The sequence below is a fragment of the Sus scrofa genome, unplaced genomic scaffold, assembly GCF_000003025.6.
Source record: "Sus scrofa isolate TJ Tabasco breed Duroc unplaced genomic scaffold, Sscrofa11.1 Contig163, whole genome shotgun sequence".
NCBI lineage: Eukaryota > Metazoa > Chordata > Mammalia > Artiodactyla > Suidae > Sus > Sus scrofa.
Genome location: NW_018084922.1, coordinates 18,237 through 45,089, shown reverse-complemented (window position 1 = coordinate 45,089; position 26,853 = coordinate 18,237). Strand labels below are relative to the sequence as shown.

The following is a 26,853-nucleotide window of genomic DNA, read 5'->3' as shown; positions in this document are numbered from 1 at the left end:
CCAGTTAGCAATCTCAAAGGAGCAGGGCATAGAGCACTGGAGATCAGTCCCAGAGGAGAATTCTAAATACTTCTGCCCACTGCATTTTGGTATCCGAGTCACCAGGAAGAGCACAAAGCACTGCATGGAGTAATGGAACTTACACAGAGAATAGACAAAGATTATCTTCAGTAGTGTCTGATGGTCCCTCATGGCCAACAGGTCTCTCCTGGTGGCTGACACAAGAGTAATTTGCTTACATGCACCACTCTTGTGCTGTAATGGAAAGACCCACCCCTCCCCTCAGATGAAAGATACAAACGTAGGGTTGGCCAAGTACTATATAATGCACATGCTTTAAGTAGAGATAAAAAATAAAGAGTTCGTTGAGCCTGAAACAGGGAAGGATATTCCCACACAAGATGATAAGTCCAATGCAGGCTGTGTGAGCTCTTTAACTCTTGGTAAGGAGGTTTCCCAATGCAAAGGCTAATTCTTCTATGACTAACCAGGGCTGTTAAACTGTACTCAAGGATTCCCTTTCCCAATATTCACTGCTTTATTTTATACACAGTGTGATCAATTAAAAAGTACATGAATACACATTTCCTTCCTACTCAAACATTTTACGGAATTTCTTTACCACAATTAACTCATATTTAATTTTTCCCAAATCGAATTCAGCCTCAATTTTATTTTCTTTTTTTTGTTTATAAAAGACATATGTGCCATGAAACTGTGTCCTTCTATACATTATTAGAAGTGGAAAATTGGGGGTTAAAATGATGTCACTCAATTCTTTGAATTTCTTTTGAGGTAAAAGTTAAAATTCAAAGAGTGTTTACCAAAGGTAATTTTAGAAGTTCTACCTACTGCCAGTTCAGTTCATTGCAGTTTTGGTAAAGTCAAAGAATTAAAAACCATCAAACCTGCACAAAGATGTATGCTGACACATTATAGTCATTCTCTTTCTCAATGATTTTAGCATTGACTAGAAAAACTGACAAGCTTTATAGATTGACTACTACTAGTGCAAATTGTATTTTCACTTAGAGACACCCTGCTTAGTCGAACATACCTGTAAAAAATTGGGAAAATTAAGGTATCAATATTATGCACTACTATTGAGATACTATTTGTAACAAAATTATTTTTTTAAATATACATTTGGTCCAAACTCTGAATTTTCTAAATATATAAAGTCATCCATAAAGAAACATGTATGAGATAAATTTGTAGTTGGCCTCTCTGACACTTCTTTTAAATTTTGGGGAAGTATAGTTGATTTACAATATTGTACTAGCTTTAGGCTTAGAGCAAAGTGAATCGGTTGTACATATACATATACCTATACTTTTTTCCCCATATACATTATTACGGAATATTGAGTAGACCTACCTGTGCTATGCAATAGGTCCCTGTTAGTTACCTCTCCTATATATAGTAGTGTTCATGTGCCAATCCCCTCCTCCAAATTTATCCCTGCCCCCTCAGTTTCCCCTCTGGCAACCCTAAGTTTGATCTGGACATAACTGAGTCTTTATCTGTCCTTTTTTATCAATATCATTTTTTATTAGAATCTACACATAAGTGATATATGATATTTGTCTTTATCTGACTTATTTCACTCAGTATGATAATCTCTAGTTGCATCCATGTTGCTGCCAATGGCAGTATTTCATTTATTATGACTGAGTAATATTTCACTGAATGTATGTACCACTTCTTCTTTATTCAGTCCTCTGTCAATGGACATTCAGGTGGTTTCCCTGTCTTGGCTATTGTAAATAGTGCTACAATGAACACTGCAGTGCATACATCTTTTCTTTGTTTTTATTTTTATTTTTTGTATATATTTTTTTTCATTTATACCTGGTTTACAGTGTCCTGTCAGTTTTCTACTGTACAGCATGATGACCCAGTTACACATACATGTATACATTTTCTTTTTCTCACATCATCATGCTCCATCATAAGTGACTAGACATAGTTCCCAGTGCTACACGGCAGGATCTCACTGCTAATCCATCCCAAAGGCAATAGTCTACATCCATGTACCCCAAGCTCCCAGTCCCTCCCACTCTCTCCCTTTCCCTCTTGGCAACCACAAGTCTATTCTGCAAGTCCATGATTTTCTTTTCTGAGGAAAAGTTCCTTTGTGCCATATATTAGATTCCAGATCTAAGTGATATCATAAGGTATTTGTTTTTCTCTTTCTGACTTACTTCACTCAGTATGAGAGTCTCTAGTTCCATCCATGTTGCTGCAAATGGCATTATGTTGTTCTTTTTTATGGCTGAGTAGTATTCCATTGTGTATATATACGACATCAATTGTCTGTCAATGGACATTTGGGTTGTTTCCCTGTCTTGGCTATTGTGAATAGTGCTGCAATGACATGCGGGTGCATGTGTCTTTTTTAAGGAAAGTTTTGTCCAGATATATGCCCAAGAGTAGGATTGCTGGGTCATATGGTAGTTCTATGAAAATTTTTCTAAGGTACCTGCATAACATTCTCCATAGTGTTTGAACCAGCCTACATTCCCATCAACAGTGCAAGAGGGTTCCCTTTTCCCCACACCCCCTCCAGCATTTGTTGTTTGTGGACTTATTAATCATGGCCATTCTGACTGGTGTGAGGTGGTATTTCATGGTAGTTTTATGGACACCTGCATGCAAATCAATGAAAGTAGAACTCACCCTCACACTATGCACCAAAGTAAACTCAAAAATGGCTGTAAGACTTAAATATAAGGCAAGACACAATCAAACTCCTGGAAGAGAACACAAGCAAAACATTCTCTGATATCAACCTTACAAATGTTTTCTCAGGTCAGTCTCCCAAAGCAACAGAAATAAGAGCAGAAATAAACCAATGGGACCTAATGAAACGGACAAGCTTTTGCACAGCAAAGGAAACAAAAAGACAACTTACAGAATGGGAGAAAATAGTTTCATATTGGATACCTTTTATTTCTTTTGTTTGTCTGATTGCCTTGGCTAGGACTTCCAATACTATGTGGAATAAAAGTGGTAAGAGTGGGCATCCTTGACTTCCAGATTTTAGCAGGATGGCTTTCAACTTTTCTCTATTGAGTATTATGTTGGCTGGAGGTTTGTCATAAACAGTTTTTACTATGTTAAGGTATATTCCTTCTATACCCACTTTGGTAAGACTTTTTATGATGAATGGACGTTGGACTTTGTCAAATGCTTTTTCTACATCTATTGAGATGATCATGTTGTCTTGGACTTTCCTTTTTAATGTGGTGTATGACATTGATTGATTTGCCTATGTTGAACCATCCTTGTGAATTGGGATGAATCTCACTTGGTCATGGTGTATGATCTTTTTTATATGTTGCTGGATTCAGTTGGCTAAAATTTGGTTGAGAATTTTAGTGTCCATATTCATCAAAGATATTGGCCTATAAATTTTCTTTTTTGGTAGTATCTTTGGTTTTGGTATTAGGGTGATGGTGGCTTCACAAGAATATATTGGGAGTGTTCCTTTTTCTTCATCCTTTTGGAACAGTTTAAGAAGGATGGGTATGAGTTTTTATTTGTATGTTTGGTAGAATTCACCTGAGAAGTCTTTTGCTCCTGGACTTTGGTTTGTAGAGAGTGTTTTTTTATTACATATTCAATTTTGTTTGTAGTGATTGGTCTGTTCAGCTGATCTATTTCTTCTTGATTCAGTTTTGGTAGGCTGGAAGTCTAGAAAGTTGTCCATTTCCTCTAGGTTGTCAAATTTGTTGGTATGCAATTGTTCATACTATTCTCTTATAGTTTTTTGTATTACTGCAGTATTCTTTGAAATTTCTCCTTTTTCATTTCTTATTTTGTTATTTGAGTTCTTTCCCCTTCTTGGGGAGTCTAGCCAGAGGTTTCTCAATTTTGTTTAAATTTTCAAAGAACCAGCTCTTGGTTTTATTGACTTTTTCTATTCTTTTTTGAATCTCTATTTGACCGATCTCCTTGCTTCTTTTTTTTTTAAGTGATGATTTTTTTTATTTAATTTTTTTGTTATTTCTCCCAACATACCTTTTTTCCCCACTGTACAACATGGGAAGTTGATGGATTTCCTTGCTTCTTTATGATTTCCTTCCTTCTGCTGACTTTAGGTTTTGTTTGTTCTTCTTTTCTAATTCTTTTAGATGGCAGGTTAAGTTGTTGATTTGAGATTTTTCTTCCTTTTTGAAGGAGGCCTGTATTGCTATGAACTTCCCTCCGAGAACTACATTTGTGGCATCCCATAGATTTTGAATGGTTGTGTTTTCAGTATCATTTGTCTCGAGGCATTTTTAAATTTCCCTTCTGATTTCCTCATTGATCCACTGGTTGTTTTATCTCAGCATATGGATGTTCCCAGGCTAGGAAGCTAATTGGAGCTACAGCTACTGACCTACACCACAGCCACAGCAGCACCAGATCCGAGCTGCATCTGTGACCTACACCACAGCTCATGGCAATGCTGGATCCTTAACCCACTGAGCAAGGCCAGGAATCAAACCTGCAACCTCATGGTTCCTGGTCAGATTTGTCTTATCTGCGCCACAACAGGAACTCCTGATCCACTGGTTTTTTTAGTAGCATGTTGTTTAGTCTCCATCTAGTCAGTTTTTTCTCATTTCCTCTCCTATGGTTGATTACTACTTTCTTTACTAGTCATGACTAGTAAAGAAACTAGTAATCTTCTCTTGGGGTCAGAAAAGATGCTTGAAATAATTTCAATAATTTTGGAGTTCCTGTTGTGACTCAGCAGAAAAATATCTGACTAATATCCATGAGGTGGCAGGTTTGATATCTGGTCCTGCTCAGTAGATTAAAGGATCTTGTGTTGCCGTGAGTTGTGGTGTAGGTTGCAGATGCGGCTCAGATCTGGCATTGCTGTGGCTGTGGTGTAGGCCAGCAGCTGTAGCTCTGATTCAACCCCTAGCCTGGGAACTTCCATTAGGCACAAATGCAGCCATAAAAGGAGAAAAAAATTCTACTCTCTTAAATTTTTTGAAGTTAGCTTTATGCCCCATTATGTGGTCAATCCTTGAGAATGTTCCATGTGCACTTGAAAAGAAGGCTTGTTCTGATTTTTTTGTCAGTAATGTCCTAAAAATATCAATTAAGTCTAATTTCTCTACTGTGTCATTTAGGATTTCTGTAGCCTTATTGACTTTCTTCTCGAGGTTCTGTCCATTGATGTGAGTGGTGTGCTAACATCTCCAACTATTAGTGTAGTCCCATCCATTTCTCCTTTTATGTCTGTTAGTATTTGTTGTATGTTTCTGGGTGCTCCTATATTAGGGGCATATATGTTGACAATTGTAACATCCTCTTCTTGAATGTGTCCATTTTTCATTAAATGGTGTCCTTCTTTATCTGTCTTTATGGCCTTCATTTTAAAGTCTATTTTGCCTGATATGAGTATTGCAACTCTTGCTTTCCTGTCTTGTCCATTGGCATGAAATATCTTTTTCCATCCCATCATATTCCAGTTATATGTGTACTTTGCCCTAAAGTGAGCCTCTTGTAGGCAGCATATGGTAGGATTTTGTTTTTTTATCCAATCTGCCACTCTCTAATTTTGACTGGAGCATTCAGTCCCTTGACATTTAAGGTAATTATTGATAGATATGTATTTATTGCCATTTTAAAGCTTGTTTTCCAGTTGATTCAGTTTCTTCTTTGTTGTTTTCTTTCTTTCTTTCTTTCTTTCTTTCTTTGCTGTGATGATTTCCTTTTATTTTCTGTTTGTGTCCTCTTCCTTTATTTTTGGTGAATGTATTGCTTGGTTTTGATGTGGTTGCCCTGTTTTTCATGTATTTTAACCACATCCTATATCTGCTTGCTTTAGCCTGACAGTCATATAGGATCAAACATATTCTATTAAAAAAGAGTCTAGATTTAATTATTTTCCTTCCCCACATTTTATGGTTTTGATGCCCTTTTTTAAGCTCTTCATGTTTATCCTTTATTCATCTATTTATTTATTTATTTATTTATTTATTGCTTTTTAGGGCCACACTCATGGTATATGGACATTCCCAGGGTAGAGGTTGAATCAGAGTTATACCTGCCAGCCTATGCCACAGCCACAGCAATGCCAGATCCTAGCCTTGTCTGCTACCTAAGTACAGTCCACGGCAACACCAGACCCTCGATCCACTGAGTGAGGCCAGGGATTGAACATGCATCCTCGTGGATACTAGTCATGTTTGTCTTTACTGATCTAAAACAAGTAATCCCCTGTTTACCCTTTTGCCGTTCCTTGTGTTTATTCTGACTTTACAATAGTTTTTCCCTCTTCCCATTTTAGATCTGTGTACTGGCTTTTTTAAGTGATTGCTTTGCAATTGTGATTTCCTCCATCCTGTGTCTTCTTACTTCTTTCCTATTGCAGAGGCCTTTCAGGTATTTCTTTTAGAATGGTTTTAGCATTCTGTATTCTTTTAGTTTTTGTTTGTTAGAGAAATTCTTGATTTCTCCTTCTACTTTAAATGATGTTCTTGCTGGGTATTCTAGGCTGCAAATTTTTCCATTTTAGAACTTTAAATATATCTTATCTCTCCCTTTGGATCTCTAGTGTTTCTGTGGAGAAATCAGCTTATAGACTTACGGGGGGTTCCCTTATAATTAACTCTCCGTTTTTCACTTGCTGACTTTAGAATCCTCTCCTTCTCTTTAATTTTTGCCATTTTTATTATAGTATGTCTTGGAGTGGGCCTGTTTGGCTTCAACTTGCTGAGGTGCTCTTTGATCCTCTATCTTGATGTCTGTTCCCATTATATTTGGAAAGTTTTCAGCCATAACTTCTTCAAATGTATTTTCAATCCTTCTTCTTTGTCTTCTCCTTCTGAATCCTTATTATTTGCAGGTTGGCCTGCTTTATAATATCTCATAGATCTCTTATATTGTTTTTACGTGTTTTCACTTTGATTCTGCCTGCTGTCCTGATTGGGTGATTTACAATACTCCATCTCACAAGTCACTAATTCATTCCTCTGCATTGTTCACTATGTTCTTCATGGGCTTTAACTCAGCTTGTGCCTCTGCAAATGAATTTTCTATTTTTTCTTGGCTCCTCCTCAGGCTTTCTCATTCCTTTCTAAAGTACTGTGCATTACTGTTCCTAGCTGCTCTTAATTCCTTCATATTCACTCGGTCAAGAGTACACTTGGATGCCACTCTTCCACTGTCTTTGAACATATGAACCAAGTATTCCCAGTTATCTAAATATGTCACTGATGTTTACATCTTTTTCTAAACAAAATCTAACCCTATGATTGATTGTTCTTTATTCATTTGCATTTTTATTTGCACAATTAACCAAAACAGCAAACAGCAAATCCCATTAAATATATTTAGAAGAATTATACATGTTAATAAAGTTGAAATACATCTCTCAATACTGAAAACTTTAAGTGAAGAACGCTTCCTCATCACTTTCTAAGGACCTGTCATGTGCAGGTGTGTACATTTGTATTTTAGTATGAGAAAGAATGCCCCAATGAAAGTGGAATGAGTGGCATTGGGCCTACCTCCAAATTCCTGCACTATCTTCTCTTAGAGTTTCACTTCCTAACTTAGTTCCCTTGTACATAGGGATGTGGGGTTGGAAAACCACACTTTGTTTGGTAAGATGTCCCTTGGAATCTTATGGTTCCAGTTTTCACAAACATGGGTCAAGATGCATCACAGAGAAAACCATGAAAAGGATCCCAATATTTGTTCTCTTTCCTTTCCAATGTTATGCCTTTATTTGGAATGAGTATCTTATTTCTTTTTTTTTTTTTCCCCGTTCAGGGGAGAGAGCACTGCTAAATGGCAAGTAACTATAATGTACTCAATTGTTATTCTCTCATCTGTTTCTCGTACCATTGAAATTCTCATGTTGAAACTCTTAATGATCATCTGCCTTAACTCACACAGAGACATGTTTTTACATGATTATATGTCTTCATCTTATCCTTCCAACTTAGGTTACCTGTCTTCATGTACTATTCAGTTTAAGTGGTTATTGCCTCTTTCATATTGTAGTCATTGCTAAAAATCAAGGAGACAGAGACTTTCTGTAACTAGTATTTTTCACCTAGCTATGTGTCACAGTGGAGTATCTTAAGGTTCTGTTATGTCAGTTTTCTCCAACACAGACTCTTTTACATTTAGATCAATCTTCACTTCCATGTAACACCTCTTCCTATTACATTTCTGTTACACAATTTGGAATGATGAGTTTTCCCTCATAAGAGTTTATGGGAGATTTGGAGTTCCCGTCATTGAGCAGTGGAAAACGAATCCAACTAGGAGCCATGAGGTTTCGGGTTCGGTCCCTGCCCTTACTCAGTGGGTTAATGATCCGGCATTGCTGTGAGCTGTGGTGTAGGTTGCAGATGTGATTCGGATCCCGTGTTGCTGTGTCTCTGGCGTAGGCTGGTGGCTACAGCTCCAATTAGACCCCTAGCCTGGGAACCTGCATATGCCATGGGAGCGGCACAAAGAAATAGCAAAAAGACAAAAATATATATATATAGATATAATATATTATGATCAAATGTCTACGAGCTCCACCTCGATAATTTGCATTGGACATATCCCACGTTAATTCTGTCCATTTCTGTTTGCCTGCCTCTGAGCAGATGTGTGTGCGGGTGGCTGTGGTTGTCACCTGAAACTGCAGAGAATTCATTTTAAATATGAAGTTTTCAATAAATCTGAATTCTCCCTCTAGTTCTCCATCATGATGTTTACATTTACTTTTTTTTTTTTTTTTTTTTTTTTTTTGCAGAAAAGCTTCAGAAAGTAAATGGTAAGATTGCCGATATCCCATTGCTCTTGAGCCCCTCCGAAGAGACTGGTTCAGCCTTTCATCTTGTCTGCCGTTTCATCTATTTCGCTTCTGTCGGCACGCCTTTCTCTTGCACGTCCTGTCTACGGGCTCCACCTCCATGTTTTGCATTGGACTTGTCCCACGTTCCTTCTGTCCATTTCTGTTTGCCTACCTCCTCTGCTCTGCCACTCCTTCTCTTTGCAATGCATGCCATGCCCTCCCGATAAGGACTGGCTTTGCTTCGGTCTTTCAGGCACTTGCCACAGGTTCATGAAGAAGTTGGTGAGATGCAAAGCATTACGCTGAGAGGGAGATGGTTTCTCTTCCACGTGTGTTTCTCGAAAACATCCAAACACAGGGGCTCTGTCGGGACTTCCAAGTCAGAGGGGCCATTCCTACACAAGTGATAGCTCTTCAAAGACGTAAGGGATGGGAGATGGCCCCAAAATGGCTCAGTTAACGCCCTCTGCCCACTGCCCTTTCAAAGCCTAAGTAGCATATGCTATAATCCATCAGTCCAGAGTGTGCCAGGGCGCCCCTCTTCCACTGGCCTTACCCCTGGGAACCAAGTATTCCCAGGTATAAACATGTCACTTCAGTTTGCCTGCTGTTCGAAACAAAAGCCAGGCCTACCGGTTGTGTCCTTTTGGGTGTCTCAGAGTTCTGCAATGTCAGTTCCCTCCGACGTAGGCTTTTGAAAATTGAGAGCAATCTTCAGTTCCACGTAACACATCTTTTCGGTTCCTTTTGTGTGACTCGCTTTTAGAATGCTTAGTTTTCCTCCCCAGAACTTATGTGAGATGGCATTACTAGCCTTTTTTGTTTTGTAAGGGCCACACCCACCGGCACAGGGACGTTCCCAGGCTAGGGGCTGAATGGGAGCTGTAGCCGCCGGCCTACACCACAGAAGCAGCAAGGCCGGGTACCGGCCACCCCTGCGAACCACACACCACAGCCCATGGCCACGCCAGAGCCTTAACCTCCTGAGCGAGGGCCGGGATGGAACCTGTGTCCTCCTGGATACTCGTCTGATTCACTTCCACTGAGCCATGACGGGAACTCCCAGGAAAGCCTCGAGTCACATCAAAGAAAAGAGAGCGAACAAGAGCATGGCTTTCTGGCACCTTGCTCATCCAATCGTGCCATTCGTTTCCCTCCACCAACGCATTTTCGAAAACTGCATTTCCCCGAAATGCACGAGCCCGTCTCAACATCGATTTGATTCCATGTCTCTGTGCTTCGAGTAGGAAAATGTCCTGTCGCTGAGAATGTCCTTACGACCATGTCAGTTGACAGGAATGGAAAGCGTAGGATTAGAGCCTTGTCGCCCAGGTCTTTGCCTTTCCGCAGGAGACGACACCTTCAGAGGCAATTTGGAAAGCCCTCTTGACAACTACATTAAGTTTAGCATCGCTTTGTGACATGCAAAGCATTAGACACCATCACACTTGCAAAAGCCAGTACCCAGACATATGTCATCCACTTGCTCAGGCACCGTGGCATCTTCTGAAAAGGGTTTTTCGGGAGCGATGCATGTGTTTCACACAGACTTCAAAAGCAGTGCTTTCCCTGGAAGACAACTTGTTTAATCTGGCATCATCAGAAGCGTTTGCCAAACCGAGAGATGTAACTGTGACCCATTACCAAGATAGCAATTGTTTTTTTCTTTTGTGGCCGTGCCCACGGCATGTGGAAGTTCCAGGGCCGGTGACTGTATCTGAGCCACAGCTGCAACCGACACTACTGCTGGGGCAATGCCACATCCTTCAAGGCATTGTGTCCAGCCAGAGCATGAACCCGCACTTCCACTGCAACACGAGTCACTGAAGTGAGATTCCTAACCACTGTACCACAGTGGGAACTCCTGAAATAACATGACTTCATTTTATTAGATATGTCTTTGAGTCAGAAATTCCATGCCTGGCAACTGTCATCTTCTTGTTCCTATCTGTCGTGGTTTCCTTCACATTTATTTACGTGACTATTTGTAAATTTACTTTCCAGGAGAACTTCAGGATGAAACAGGTAACTTATTTCTGACGTTTTCTCTTTTTTTGGAGGGTTGGATGTATTTCCTCAAAACAGCTTTTCCTTCTTTCCTTTCCTTCCTTTGATATTGCTTTAAGTCACTGTCTTCCAGGCACTTAACACCCTCTCATTATGAGGTTTGTTAAATGAAGAGTACCAGGCTGAGAAGAATGCTCTTTCTTCCATTCCACAGAAAGCTTCCTTTTACCTGGGTCCTCCACCACCACAACTAGATGCAGTGCCCGCTGTGTTGCATTTGACATTGTCCCAGTTGCTACTGGAATGGTTCCGATTCCAACCCTGGTTACAGGGATGAGTTTTTTCCTTGGATATTTTTGCCCTCTGTCGACGACCGATGCCCTGCATAAGTTATCTTAAGATAGGCCAGTTCGCGTCTGCCGATCACACTCTCAAGGGACCCAGTGTATATGAATAGCGTTGCCTGACTTGTCCTGGTTATTTTCAGTTTACAACCACAGTTCTTACTCTTCGTTCATTTTTATTTTTACCTATTTCTTTATCATCTCACCAAGATGACCGTCCTTTGGTATGTTTATGTGCACTGTTACCCTTCAAGAAATCACACTGATCATACATAACGAAAGTCCAAAGTTGTGTTCTGAGATGATTCCACACCTCTCCTTAATACCCTAACACAAGAATTATTTTCAATCTTCATAAGCCTGTATGTGACAAAGCATTCTGAAAAGGGTGGTGGTGCTTTCCATGGAATGGAGTTTAGAGATCTGCCTCTTGAACTCAGGAGTGGACGTGACTTGAAAACGCTCCAGAAGCACTCATTCGGAGATGCAGAGCTCTGGCTACGTCTTCTCCATGATGTTCGGAAAACCTGTCTCACACATGCATGTTTAGGTGTTTCCTCTGAGATAGGAGGATGCACAGTAAACACGGGGTGAGAAACAGCCTCTCTCAGGGAAACTTTCTCTCTCCTGGATTCAGCACCCATGTGCTTTGGTTCAGAAAAGCTGCGCTTATGCATGAAGTAAAACGCACACTCAAATACAACAAGGTTGCCATTTAATCAGTAGCAACAAGGTTGCCCGTTTAATCAGTAGCAGTCACATTGTGAAAAGAGGCACACGGAGATACCAAAAGGGTCTGAATATAACCCTACACAGGGTTTGCGGCAACTTTACATGAGGTAGCGCCCCCCAACCACAAGCATGAGGAGTAACTTCCACATGCACAACCAGCCCATGGCCATGCTAAAGCGCACCAACAGAACAGGAGGAACCTAAATATTGTCAAAGGGATCCAGACGAATTTTACAAACTAAACCCCAGAACTGATAGTTCTTGTTTTCTTCAATTAATTGGGATTAACTCCATTTCCCCTCTATTCATTTACTGTAGACCATCTCTGAACACTACAGCCCGTGGAGTCGATGTGTGTGTGGGGTGGGGGTGGGGGCTGTGGTTGTCACTTGAAACTGGAGAGGGTTAATATTTAATATGAAATTTTCAATAAATCTGAATTCGCCGTCTAGTTCTCCCCCATGATATTTACATTTACCTTTTCTTTTTTTTTTTTTTCTTCAGACACACTTCGGAAAAAAAACGGTAAATTTTCTGAGATCCCATTGCTCTTGATCCCCTTTAAAGCGACTGGTTCAGCATTTCATCTTGTCTGCCGTTTCATGTATTTCACTTGTGTCGGCAGGCCTGTCTCCTGTATGTCATGTCTACGAGCTCCACCTCGATAAATTGCATTGGACATATCCCACGTTAATTCTGTCCATTTCTGTTTGCCTGCCTCTGAGCAGATGTGTGTGCGGGTGGCTGTGGTTGTCACCTGAAACTGCAGAGGGTTCATTTTAAATATGAAGTTTTCAATAAATCTGAATTCTCCCTCTAGTTCTCCATCATGATGTTTACATTTACTTTTTTTTTTTTTTTTTTTTGCAGAAAAGCTTCAGAAAGTAAATGGTAAGATTGCCGATATCCCATTGCTCTTGAGCCCCTCCGAAGAGACTGGTTCAGCCTTTCATCTTGTCTGCCGTTTCATCTATTTCGCTTCTGTCGGCACGCCTTTCTCTTGCACGTCCTGTCTACGGGCTCCACCTCCATGTTTTGCATTGGACTTGTCCCACGTTCCTTCTGTCCATTTCTGTTTGCCTACCTCCTCTGCTCTGCCACTCCTTCTCTTTGCAATGCATGCCATGCCCTCCCGGTAAGGACTGGCTTTGCTTCGGTCTTTCAGGCACTTGCCACAGGTTCATGAAGAAGTTGGTGAGATGCAAAGCATTACGCTGAGAGGGAGATGGTTTCTCTTCCACGTGTGTTTCTCGAAAACATCCAAACACAGGGGCTCTGTCGGGACTTCCAAGTCAGAGGGGCCATTCCTACACAAGTGATAGCTCTTCAAAGACGTAAGGGATGGGAGATGGCCCCAAAATGGCTCAGTTAACGCCCTCTGCCCACTGCCCTTTCAAAGCCTAAGTAGCATATGCTATAATCCATCAGTCCAGAGTGTGCCAGGGCGCCCCTCTTCCACTGGCCTTACCCCTGGGAACCAAGTATTCCCAGGTATAAACATGTCACTTCAGTTTGCCTGCTGTTCGAAACAAAAGCCAGGCCTACCGGTTGTGTCCTTTTGGGTGTCTCAGAGTTCTGCAATGTCAGTTCCCTCCGACGTAGGCTTTTGAAAATTGAGAGCAATCTTCAGTTCCACGTAACACATCTTTTCGGTTCCTTTTGTGTGACTCGCTTTTAGAATGCTTAGTTTTCCTCCCCAGAAGTTATGTGAGATGGCATTACTAGCCTCTTTTGTTTTGTAAGGGCCACACCCACCGGCACAGGGACGTTCCCAGGCTAGGGCTGAATGGGAGCTGTAGCCGCCGGCCTACACCACAGAAGCAGCAAGGCCGGGTACCGGCCACCCCTGCGAACCACACACCACAGCCCATGGCCACGCCAGAGCCTTAACCTCCTGAGCGAGGGCCGGGATGGAACCTGTGTCCTCCTGGATACTCGTCTGATTCACTTCCACTGAGCCATGACGGGAACTCCCAGGAAAGCCTCGAGTCACATCAAAGAAAAGAGAGCGAACAAGAGCATGGCTTTCTGGCACCTTGCTCATCCAATCGTGCCATTCGTTTCCCTCCACCAACGCATTTTCGAAAACTGCATTTCCCCGAAATGCACGAGCCCGTCTCAACATCGATTTGATTCCATGTCTCTGTGCTTCGAGTAGGAAAATGTCCTGTCGCTGAGAATGTCCTTACGACCATGTCAGTTGACAGGAATGGAAAGCGTAGGATTAGAGCCTTGTCGCCCAGGTCTTTGCCTTTCCGCAGGAGACGACACCTTCAGAGGCAATTTGGAAAGCCCTCTTGACAACTACATTAAGTTTAGCATCGCTTTGTGACATGCAAAGCATTAGACACCATCACACTTGCAAAAGCCAGTACCCAGACATACGTCATCCACTTGCTCAGGCACCGTGGCATCTTCTGAAAAGGGTTTTTCGGGAGCGATGCATGTGTTTCACACAGACTTCAAAAGCAGTGCTTTCCCTGGAAGACAACTTGTTTAATCTGGCATCATCAGAAGCGTTTGCCAAACCGAGAGATGTAACTGTGACCCATTACCAAGATAGCAATTGTTTTTTTTCTTTTGTGGCCGTGCCCACGGCATGTGGAAGTTCCAGGGCCGGTGACTGTATCTGAGCCACAGCTGCAACTGACACTACTGCTGGGGCAATGCCACATCCTTCAAGGCATTGTGTCCAGCCAGAGCATGAACCCGCACTTCCACTGCAACACGAGTCACTGAAGTGAGATTCCTAACCACTGTACCACAGTGGGAACTCCTGAAATAACATGACTTCATTTTATTAGATATGTCTTTTGAGTCAGAAATTCCATGCCTGGCAACTGTCATCTTCTTGTTCCTATCTGTCGTGGTTTCCTTCACATTTATTTACGTGACTATTTGTAAATTTACTTTCCAGGAGAACTTCAGGATGAAACAGGTAACTTATTTCTGACGTTTTCTCTTTTTTTGGAGGGTTGGATGTATTTCCTCAAAACAGCTTTTCCTTCTTTCCTTTCCTTCCTTTGATATTGCTTTAAGTCACTGTCTTCCAGGCACTTAACACCCTCTCATTATGAGGTTTGTTAAATGAAGAGTACCAGGCTGAGAAGAATGCTCTTTCTTCCATTCCACAGAAAGCTTCCTTTTACCTGGGTCCTCCACCACCACAACTAGATGCAGTGCCCGCTGTGTTGCATTTGACATTGTCCCAGTTGCTACTGGAATGGTTCCGATTCCAACCCTGGTTACAGGGATGAGTTTTTTCCTTGGATATTTTTGCCCTCTGTCGACGACCGATGCCCTGCATAAGTTATCTTAAGATAGGCCAGTTCGCGTCTGCCGATCACACTCTCAAGGGACCCAGTGTATATGAATAGCGTTGCCTGACTTGTCCTGGTTATTTTCAGTTTACAACCACAGTTCTTACTCTTCGTTCATTTTTATTTTTACCTATTTCTTTATCATCTCACCAAGATGACCGTCCTTTGGTATGTTTATGTGCACTGTTACCCTTCAAGAAATCACACTGATCATACATAACGAAAGTCCAAAGTTGTGTTCTGAGATGATTCCACACCTCTCCTTAATACCCTAACACAAGAATTATTTTCAATCTTCATAAGCCTGTATGTGACAAAGCATTCTGAAAAGGGTGGTGGTGCTTTCCATGGAATGGAGTTTAGAGATCTGCCTCTTGAACTCAGGAGTGGACGTGACTTGAAAACGCTCCAGAAGCACTCATTCGGAGATGCAGAGCTCTGGCTACGTCTTCTCCATGATGTTCGGAAAACCTGTCTCACACATGCATGTTTAGGTGTTTCCTCTGAGATAGGAGGATGCACAGTAAACACGGGGTGAGAAACAGCCTCTCTCAGGGAAACTTTCTCTCTCCTGGATTCAGCACCCATGTGCTTTGGTTCAGAAAAGCTGCGCTTATGCATGAAGTAAAACGCACACTCAAATACAACAAGGTTGCCATTTAATCAGTAGCAACAAGGTTGCCCGTTTAATCAGTAGCAGTCACATTGTGAAAAGAGGCACACGGAGATACCAAAAGGGTCTGAATATAACCCTACACAGGGTTTGCGGCAACTTTACATGAGGTAGCGCCCCCCAACCACAAGCATGAGGAGTAACTTCCACATGCACAACCAGCCCATGGCCATGCTAAAGCGCACCAACAGAACAGGAGGAACCTAAATATTGTCAAAGGGATCCAGACGAATTTTACAAACTAAACCCCAGAACTGATAGTTCTTGTTTTCTTCAATTAATTGGGATTAACTCCATTTCCCCTCTATTCATTTACTGTAGACCATCTCTGAACACTACAGCCCGTGGAGTCGATGTGTGTGTGGGGTGGGGGTGGGGCTGTGGTTGTCACTTGAAACTGGAGAGGGTTAATATTTAATATGAAATTTTCAATAAATCTGAATTCGCCGTCTAGTTCTCCCCCATGATATTTACATTTACCTTTTCTTTTTTTTTTTTTCTTCAGACACACTTCGGAAAAAAAACGGTAAATTTTCTGAGATCCCATTGCTCTTGATCCCCTTTAAAGCGACTGGTTCAGCATTTCATCTTGTCTGCCGTTTCATGTATTTCACTTGTGTCGGCAGGCCTGTCTCCTGTATGTCATGTCTACGAGCTCCACCTCGATAAATTGCATTGGACATATCCCACGTTAATTCTGTCCATTTCTGTTTGCCTGCCTCTGAGCAGATGTGTGTGCGGGTGGCTGTGGTTGTCACCTGAAACTGCAGAGGGTTCATTTTAAATATGAAGTTTTCAATAAATCTGAATTCTCCCTCTAGTTCTCCATCATGATGTTTACATTTACTTTTTTTTTTTTTTTTTTTTTTGCAGAAAAGCTTCAGAAAGTAAATGGTAAGATTGCCGATATCCCATTGCTCTTGAGCCCCTCCGAAGAGACTGGTTCAGCCTTTCATCTTGTCTGCCGTTTCATCTATTTCGCTTCTGTCGGCACGCCTTTCTCTTGCACGTCCTGTCTACGGGCTCCACCTCCATGTTTTGCATTGGACTTGTCCCACGTTCCTTCTGTCCATTTCTGTTTGCCTACCTCCTCTGCTCTGCCACTCCTTCTCTTTGCAATGCATGCCATGCCCTCCCGATAAGGACTGGCTTTGCTTCGGTCTTTCAGGCACTTGCCACAGGTTCATGAAGAAGTTGGTGAGATGCAAAGCATTACGCTGAGAGGGAGATGGTTTCTCTTCCACGTGTGTTTCTCGAAAACATCCAAACACAGGGGCTCTGTCGGGACTTCCAAGTCAGAGGGGCCATTCCTACACAAGTGATAGCTCTTCAAAGACGTAAGGGATGGGAGATGGCCCCAAAATGGCTCAGTTAACGCCCTCTGCCCACTGCCCTTTCAAAGCCTAAGTAGCATATGCTATAATCCATCAGTCCAGAGTGTGCCAGGGCGCCCCTCTTCCACTGGCCTTACCCCTGGGAACCAAGTATTCCCAGGTATAAACATGTTACTTCAGTTTGCCTGCTGTTCGAAACAAAAGCCAGGCCTACCGGTTGTGTCCTTTTGGGTGTCTCAGAGTTCTGCAATGTCAGTTCCCTCCGACGTAGGCTTTTGAAAATTGAGAGCAATCTTCAGTTCCACGTAACACATCTTTTCGGTTCCTTTTGTGTGACTCGCTTTTAGAATGCTTAGTTTTCCTCCCCAGAACTTATGTGAGATGGCATTACTAGCCTTTTTTGTTTTGTAAGGGCCACACCCACCGGCACAGGGACATTCCCAGGCTAGGGGCTGAATGGGAGCTGTAGCCGCCGGCCTACACCACAGAAGCAGCAAGGCCGGGTACCGGCCACCCCTGCGAACCACACACCACAGCCCATGGCCACGCCAGAGCCTTAACCTCCTGAGCGAGGGCCGGGATGGAACCTGTGTCCTCCTGGATACTCGTCTGATTCACTTCCACTGAGCCATGACGGGAACTCCCAGGAAAGCCTCGAGTCACATCAAAGAAAAGAGAGTGAACAAGAGCATGGCTTTCTGGCACCTTGCTCATCCAATCGTGCCATTCGTTTCCCTCCACCAACGCATTTTCGAAAACTGCATTTCCCCGAAATGCACGAGCCCGTCTCAACATCGATTTGATTCCATGTCTCTGTGCTTCGAGTAGGAAAATGTCCTGTCGCTGAGAATGTCCTTACGACCATGTCAGTTGACAGGAATGGAAAGCGTAGGATTAGAGCCTTGTCGCCCAGGTCTTTGCCTTTCCGCAGGAGACGACACCTTCAGAGGCAATTTGGAAAGCCCTCTTGACAACTACATTAAGTTTAGCATCGCTTTGTGACATGCAAAGCATTAGACACCATCACACTTGCAAAAGCCAGTACCCAGACGTACGTCATCCACTTGCTCAGGCACCGTGGCATCTTCTGAAAAGGGTTTTTCGGGAGCGATGCATGTGTTTCACACAGACTTCAAAAGCAGTGCTTTCCCTGGAAGACAACTTGTTTAATCTGGCATCATCAGAAGCGTTTGCCAAACCGAGAGATGTAACTGTGACCCATTACCAAGATAGCAATTGTTTTTTTCTTTTGTGGCCGTGCCCACGGCATGTGGAAGTTCCAGGGCCGGTGACTGTATCTGAGCCACAGCTGCAACCGACACTACTGCTGGGGCAATGCCACATCCTTCAAGGCATTGTGTCCAGCCAGAGCATGAACCCGCACTTCCACTGCAACACGAGTCACTGAAGTGAGATTCCTAACCACTGTACCACAGTGGGAACTCCTGAAATAACATGACTTCATTTTATTAGATATGTCTTTTGAGTCAGAAATTCCATGCCTGGCAACTGTCATCTTCTTGTTCCTATCTGTCGTGGTTTCCTTCACATTTATTTACGTGACTATTTGTAAATTTACTTTCCAGGAGAACTTCAGGATGAAACAGGTAACTTATTTCTGACGTTTTCTCTTTTTTGGAGGGTTGGATGTATTTCCTCAAAACAGCTTTTCCTTCTTTCCTTTCCTTCCTTTGATATTGCTTTAAGTCACTGTCTTCCAGGCACTTAACACCCTCTCATTATGAGGTTTGTTAAATGAAGAGTACCAGGCTGAGAAGAATGCTCTTTCTTCCATTCCACAGAAAGCTTCCTTTTACCTGGGTCCTCCACCACCACAACTAGATGCAGTGCCCGCTGTGTTGCATTTGACATTGTCCCAGTTGCTACTGGAATGGTTCCGATTCCAACCCTGGTTACAGGGATGAGTTTTTCCTTGGATATTTTTGCCCTCTGTCGACGACCGATGCCCTGCATAAGTTATCTTAAGATAGGCCAGTTCGCGTCTGCCGATCACACTCTCAAGGGACCCAGTGTATATGAATAGCGTTGCCTGACTTGTCCTGGTTATTTTCAGTTTACAACCACAGTTCTTACTCTTCGCTCATTTTTATTTTTACCTATTTCTTTATCATCTCACCAAGATGACCGTCCTTTGGTATGTTTATGTGCACTGTTACCCTTCAAGAAATCACACTGATCATACATAACGAAAGTCCAAAGTTGTGTTCTGAGATGATTCCACACCTCTCCTTAATACCCTAACACAAGAATTATTTTCAATCTTCATAAGCCTGTATGTGACAAAGCATTCTGAAAAGGGTGGTGGTGCTTTCCATGGAATGGAGTTTAGAGATCTGCCTCTTGAACTCAGGAGTGGACGTGACTTGAAAACGCTCCAGAAGCACTCATTCGGAGATGCAGAGCTCTGGCTACGTCTTCTCCATGATGTTCGGAAAACCTGTCTCACACATGCATGTTTAGGTGTTTCCTCTGAGATAGGAGGATGCACAGTAAACACGGGGTGAGAAACAGCCTCTCTCAGGGAAACTTTCTCTCTCCTGGATTCAGCACCCATGTGCTTTGGTTCAGAAAAGCTGCGCTTATGCATGAAGTAAAACGCACACTCAAATACAACAAGGTTGCCATTTAATCAGTAGCAACAAGGTTGCCCGTTTAATCAGTAGCAGTCACATTGTGAAAAGAGGCACACGGAGATACCAAAAGGGTCTGAATATAACCCTACACAGGGTTTGCGGCAACTTTACATGAGGTAGCGCCCCCCAACCACAAGCATGAGGAGTAACTTCCACATGCACAACCAGCCCATGGCCATGCTAAAGCGCACCAACAGAACAGGAGGAACCTAAATATTGTCAAAGGGATCCAGACGAATTTTACAAACTAAACCCCAGAACTGATAGTTCTTGTTTTCTTCAATTAATTGGGATTAACTCCATTTCCCCTCTATTCATTTACTGTAGACCATCTCTGAACACTACAGCCCGCGGAGTCGATGTGTGTGTGTGGGGTGGGGGTGGGGGCTGTGGTTGTCACTTGAAACTGGAGAGGGTTAATTTTTAATATGAAATTTTCAATAAATCTGAATTCGCCGTCTAGTTCTCCCCCATGATATTTACATTTACCTTTTCTTTTTTTTTTTTTTTCTTCAGACACACTTCGGAAAAAAAACGGTAAATTTTCTGAGATCCCATTGCTCTTGATCCCCTTTAAAGCGACTGGTTCAGCATTTCATCTTGTCTGCCGTTTCATGTATTTCACTTGTGTCGGCAGGCCTGTCTCCTGTATGTCATGTCTACGAGCTCCACCTCGATAAATTGCATTGGACATATCCCACGTTAATTCTGTCCATTTCTGTTTGCCTGCCTCTGAGCAGATGTGTGTGCGGGTGGCTGTGGTTGTCACCTGAAACTGCAGAGGGTTCATTTTAAATATGAAGTTTTCAATAAATCTGAATTCTCCCTCTAGTTCTCCATCATGATGTTTACATTTACTTTTTTTTTTTTTTTTTTTTTTTTTTTTGCAGAAAAGCTTCAGAAAGTAAATGGTAAGATTGCCGATATCCCATTGCTCTTGAGCCCCTCCGAAGAGACTGGTTCAGCCTTTCATCTTGTCTGCCATTTCATCTATTTCGCTTCTGTCGGCACGCCTTTCTCTTGCACGTCCTGTCTACGGGCTCCACCTCAGTGTTTTGCATTGGACTTGTCCCACGTTCCTTCTGTCCATTTCTGTTTGCCTACCTCCTCTGCTCTGCCACTCCTTCTCTTTGCAATGCATGCCATGCCCTCCCGATAAGGACTGGCTTTGCTTCGGTCTTTCAGGCACTTGCCACAGGTTCATGAAGAAGTTGGTGAGATGCAAAGCATTACGCTGAGAGGGAGATGGTTTCTCTTCCACGTGTGTTTCTCGAAAACATCCAAACACAGGGCTCTGTCGGGACTTCCAAGTCAGAGGGGCCATTCCTACACAAGTGATAGCTCTTCAAAGACGTAAGGGATGGGAGATGGCCCCAAAATGGCTCAGTTAACGCCCTCTGCCCACTGCCCTTTCAAAGCCTAAGTAGCATATGCTATAATCCATCAGTCCAGAGTGTGCCAGGCGCCCCTCTTCCACTGGCCTTACCCCTGGGAACCAAGTATTCCCAGGTATAAACATGTCACTTCAGTTTGCCTGCTGTTCGAAACAAAAGCCAGGCCTACCGGTTGTGTCCTTTTGGGTGTCTCAGAGTTCTGCAATGTCAGTTCCCTCCGACGTAGGCTTTTGAAAATTGAGAGCAATCTTCAGTTCCACGTAACACATCTTTTCGGTTCCTTTTGTGTGACTCGCTTTTAGAATGCTTAGTTTTCCTCCCCAGAACTTATGTGAGATGGCATTACTAGCCTTTTTTGTTTTGTAAGGGCCACACCCACCGGCACAGGGACGTTCCCAGGCTAGGGGCTGAATGGGAGCTGTAGCCGCCGGCCTACACCACAGAAGCAGCAAGGCCGGGTACCGGCCACCCCTGCGAACCACACACCACAGCCCATGGCCACGCCAGAGCCTTAACCTCCTGAGCGAGGGCCGGGATGGAACCTGTGTCCTCCTGGATACTCGTCTGATTCACTTCCACTGAGCCATGACGGGAACTCCCAGGAAAGCCTCGAGTCACATCAAAGAAAAGAGAGTGAACAAGAGCATGGCTTTCTGGCACCTTGCTCATCCAATCGTGCCATTCGTTTCCCTCCACCAACGCATTTTCGAAAACTGCATTTCCCCGAAATGCACGAGCCTGTCTCAACATCAATTTGATTCCATGTCTCTGTGCTTCGAGTAGGAAAATGACCTGTCGCTGAGAACGTCCTTATGACCATGTCAGTTGACAGGAATGGAAAGCGTAGGATTAGAGCCTTGTCGCCCAGGTCTTTGCCTTTCTGCAGGAGATGACACCTTCAGAGGCAATTTGGAAAGCCCTCTTGACAACTACATTAAGTTTAGCATCGCTTTGTGACATGCAAAGCATTAGACACCATCACACTTGCAAAAGCCAGTACCCAGACATACGTCATCCACTTGCTCAGGCACTGTGGCATCTTCCAAAAAGACTTTTTCAGGAGTGACACTTGTGTTTCACATGAACTACAAAACAGTGCTTTCCCTGGAAGACAACTTGTCTAATATGGCATCGTCAGAAGTGTCTGCCACACTGAGAGATTTAACTTCGATCCACGGCCAAGATAGCAATTTCTATCATTTTTTGTTTGTTTTTTTTTGTGTTTTTGTTTTTTTATGGTCACACCCATGGCATGTGGAAGTTCCAGGGCCAGTTGCTGAATCTGAGCCAGAGCTGCAACCAAGAATACTGCTGGGGCAATGCCACATCCTTGAACTCACTGTGTCCAGCCAGAGCACGAACCCGCACCTCCACTGCAACACGAGCCACTGAAGTGAGGTTCCTAACCCACCGTACCACAGTGGGAACTCCTGAAATAACATGACTTCATTTTCTTAGATACGTCTTCTGAGTCAGAAACTCCATGCCTGGCAATTGTCCTCATCTTGTTACTATCTGTCGTGGTTTCCTTAACATTTACATGACTATTTGTAAATTTCCTTTTCAGGAGAACTTCAGGCAACTTGTTTCTGACTTTTCCTTCTTCTTTACTTTCTTTTTTTTTCTGTTTTGGAGGGGTGGATATATTTCCTCTCTATTTTATCTCTCTTGTCTCTCCTTCCTTTGATATTGTTTCAAGTCACTGTCTTCCAGGCACTTACCACCCTCTCATTTCGAGGTTTGTTAAATGAAGAGAACCAGGCTGAGGAGAATGCTCTTTCCTCCATTCCACAGAAAGCTTCCTTTTACCTGGGTCCTCCACCACCACAACTAGATGCAGTGCCCGCTGTGTTGTATTTGACATTGTCCCAGTTGTTACTGGAATGGTTCCAATTCCAACCCTGGTTACAGGGATGAGTTTTTTCCTTTGATTGCTCACACTCTGTCGACAGCCGATGCCCTGCATAAGTTATCTTAAGATAGGCCAGTTCACATCTGCCGATCACACTCTCAAGGGACCCAGTGTATAGAAATATTGTTGCCTGACTTGTCCTGGTTATTTTCAGTTTACATCCACAGTTCTTACTCTTCGTTCATTTTTATGTTACCTATTTCTTTATTATCTCACCAAGTTGACCGCCCTCTGGCATCTTTGGGTGCACTTTTTCCCCTCAAGAAATCACACTGGTAATACATAGCTAAAGTCCAAAGTTGTGTTCTGAGATGATGCCACACCTCTCCTTAATACCCTAACACAAGAAATATTTTCAATTTCATAAGCCTGTATGTGACAAAGTATTCTGAAAATGGTGGTGGTGCTTTCAATGGCATGGAGTTTAGAGATCTGCCTCTTTAACTCAGGAGTGGACGTGACTTGAAAATGCTCCAGAAACACTCACTCGGACATGTAGCGCTCTGGTCACGCCTTCTTCATAAAGTTCGGAAAACCTGTTTCATACGTGCACGTTCAGATATTTTCTCTCAGAAGGGAGGATGCAGAGTAAGCATGGGGTGAGAAACAGTCTCTCCCGGGGTAACGTTCTCTCTCCTGGATTCAGTACCCATGTGCTTTGGTTCAGAAAATCTGCACTTATGCATGAGGTAAAGCACACACTCAAATTCAGTAACGTCGCCATTTAATCAGTAGCAGTCTGTTTGTGAAAAGAGGCACCCGGAACCTGACCGTGGATCCCATACACCAACAGGGTCTTGTTATAACCTCACACAGGGTTTGTGGCAACTTGACACAAGGTAGCGCCCGTGACCACCAGCGTGAGAACTGACTTCCACTTGCACAGCCAGCCCAAGGCCATGCTAAAGTGCACAGCAGAACAACAGGACCCTAAATATTGTCAAAGTGATCAAGACTGCTTTTGCGAACTCAACCCCAGAACGAATCATTCTTGTTTTCTTCAGCTCATCGAAATTAACTCCATTTCCCCTCTGTTCCTTTACTGTAGACGATCTCTGAACACTGCTCTCCTCTGAGCTGATGTGTGTATAGGTGGCTGTGGGGATGGCTGTGGTTGTCACTTGAAACTGCAGAGGGTTCATTTTACTTATTTTTTTAAATTTTTTTTCCCACTGTACAGCAAGGGGGTCAGGTTATCCTTACATGTATACATTGCAATTACAGTTTTTCCCCCACCATTTCTTCTGTTGCAACATGAGTATCTAGACATAGTTCTCAATGCCATTCAACAGGATCTCCTTGTAAATCTATTCTAAGTTGTGTCTGATAAGCCCAAGCTCCCGATCCCTCCCACTCCCTCCCCCTCCCATCAGGCAAGTACAAGTCTCTTCTCCAAGTCCATGTTTTTCTTTTCTGAGGAGATGTTCATTTGTGCTGGATATTAGATTCCAGTTATAAGTGATAGCATATGGTATTTGTCTTTGTCTTTCTGGCTCATTTCACTCAGGATGAGATTCTCTAGCTCCATCCATGTTGCTGCAAATGGCATGATGTCATTCTTTTTTATGGCTGAGTAGTATTCCATTGTGTATATATATCACATCTTCCGAATCCAATACTCTGTCGATGGACATTTAGGTTGTTTCCATGTCCTGGCTATTGTGAATAGGGCTGCAATGAACATGCGGGTGCATGTGTCTCTTTTAAGTAGAGCTTTGTCCGGATAGATGCCCAAGAGTGGGATTGCAGGGTCATATGGAAGTTCGATGTATAGATTTATAAGGTATCTCCAAACTGTTCTCCATAGTGGCTGTACCAGTTCCATTCCCACCAGCAGTGCGGAGGGTTTCCTTTTCTCCACAGCCCCTCCAGCACTTGTTATTTGTGGATTTATTAATGATGGCCATTCTGACTGGTGTGAGGTGGTATCTCATGGTGTTTTGTTTGCATTTCTCTTATAATCAGCGATGTTGAGCATTTTTTCATGTGTTTGTTGGCCATCTGTATATCTTCTTGGAAAATGTCTATTCAGGTCTTTTGCCCATTTTTCCATTGATTGATTGGTTTTTTGCTGTTGAGTTGTATAAGTTGTTATATATTCTAGAGATTAAGCCCTTGTCAGTTGCATCATTTGAAACTGTTTTCTCCGATTCTGTAAGTTGTCTTTTTGTTTTCTTTTGGGTTTCCTTTGCTGTGCAAAAGCTTTTCAGTTTGATGAGGTCCCATGGGTTTATTTTTGCTCTAATTTCTATTGCTTTGGGAGACGGACCTGAGAAAATATTCATGAGGTTGATGTCAGAGAGTGTTTTGCCTATGTTTTCTTCTAGGAGTTTGATGGTGTCCTGTCATATATTGAAGTCTTTCAGCCATTTGGAGTTTATTTCTGTGCATGGTGTGAGGGTGTGTTCTAGTTTCATTGCTTTGCATGCAGCTGTCCAGGTTTCCCAGCAATGCTTGCTGAATAGACTTTCTCTTTCCCATTTTATATTCTTGCCTCCCTTGTCAAAGATTAATTGACCATAGGTGTCAGGGTTTATTTCTGGATTCTCTATTCTGTTCCATTGGTCTGTCTGTCTGTTTTGGTACCAGTACCACACTGTTTTGATGACTGTGGCTTTGTAGTATTTCTTGAAGTCTGGGAGAGTTATGCCTCCTGCTTGGTTTTTGTTTCTCTGATTGCTTTGGCCATTCTGGGTCTTTTGTGTTCCATATAAATGTTTGGATTGTTTGTTCTAGTTCTGTGAAAAATGTCATGGGTAATTTGATAGGGATTGCATTGAATCTGTAGATTGCTTTGGGTAGTATGGCCATTTTCACAATATTGATTTTTCCAATCCAGGAACATGGAATATCTTTCCATTTCTTTACATCTTCTTTGATTTCTTTCATTAAAGTTTTATAGTTCTCGGCATATAGGTCCTTTACCTCTTGGTCAGGTGTATTCTGAGGTATTTGATTTTGTGAGGTACAATTTTAAAAGGTATCGTATTTTTGTATTCCTTTTCTAATGTTTCATTGCTGGTATACAGAAATGCAACTGACTTCTGAATGTTAATCTTATATCCTGCCACTTTGCTGAATTTATTAATCAGTTCAAGTAGTTTTGGGGTTGAGTCCTTAGGGTTTTCTAGGTATAGTATCATGTCATCTGCATACAGTGACAGTTTGATCTCTTCTCTTCCTATATGGATGCCTTTGATTTCTTTTGTTTGTCTAATTGCTGTGGCTAGGACTTCCAAAACATGTTGAAGAGCAGTGGTGAGAGTGGGCATCCCTGTCTTGTTCCAGATTTGAGTGAGAAGGCTTTCAGTTTTTCCCCAGTGAGGATTATATTTGCTGTGGGTTTCTCATAAATGGCTTTGATTATATTCAGGAATGTTCCCTCTATACCCAGTTTGGCGAGGGTCTTGATCATGAATGGATGTTGAACTTTGTCAAATGCTTTTTCTGCGTCTATTGAAATGATCATATGATTTTTGACCTTTTTTTTTGTTAATGTGGTGTATGATGCTGATTGATTTGCATATGTTGAACCATCCTTGTGAACCTGGGATGAACCCAACCTGGTCATGGTGTATAATTTTTTTGGTATGTTGTTGGATTCGGTTGGCTAAGATTTTGTTGAGAATTTTTGCATCTATATTCATCAATGATATTGGCCGATAGTTTTCTTTTTTGGT

General features: G+C 42.6%; 1 protein-coding gene across 3 annotated transcripts in view; it reads left to right on the top strand.

Moving 5' to 3' along the window:
• Window positions 1-26,853, top strand: part of LOC106508184 (butyrophilin subfamily 1 member A1-like) — a 54,597-nt gene that overhangs the window by 16,834 nt on the left and 10,910 nt on the right. Inside the window, exons 3-12 of one of the 3 annotated variants that reach the window (XM_021081423.1) lie at window positions 8,762-8,782; window positions 10,808-10,828; window positions 12,391-12,411; window positions 12,757-12,777; window positions 14,804-14,824; window positions 16,385-16,405; window positions 16,753-16,773; window positions 18,800-18,820; window positions 20,384-20,404; window positions 20,758-20,778. In XM_021081423.1, the coding sequence (XP_020937082.1) occupies window positions 8,762-8,782; window positions 10,808-10,828; window positions 12,391-12,411; window positions 12,757-12,777; window positions 14,804-14,824; window positions 16,385-16,405; window positions 16,753-16,773; window positions 18,800-18,820; window positions 20,384-20,404; window positions 20,758-20,778 (210 nt within the window). Of the gene's footprint in view, window positions 1-7,779; window positions 7,801-8,761; window positions 8,783-10,807; window positions 10,829-12,390; window positions 12,412-12,756; window positions 12,778-14,803; window positions 14,825-16,384; window positions 16,406-16,752; window positions 16,774-18,799; window positions 18,821-20,383; window positions 20,405-20,757; window positions 20,779-26,853 lie in introns of all 3 variants that reach the window. The other 2 variants (XM_021081422.1, XM_021081424.1) reach the window with 2 other exon arrangements.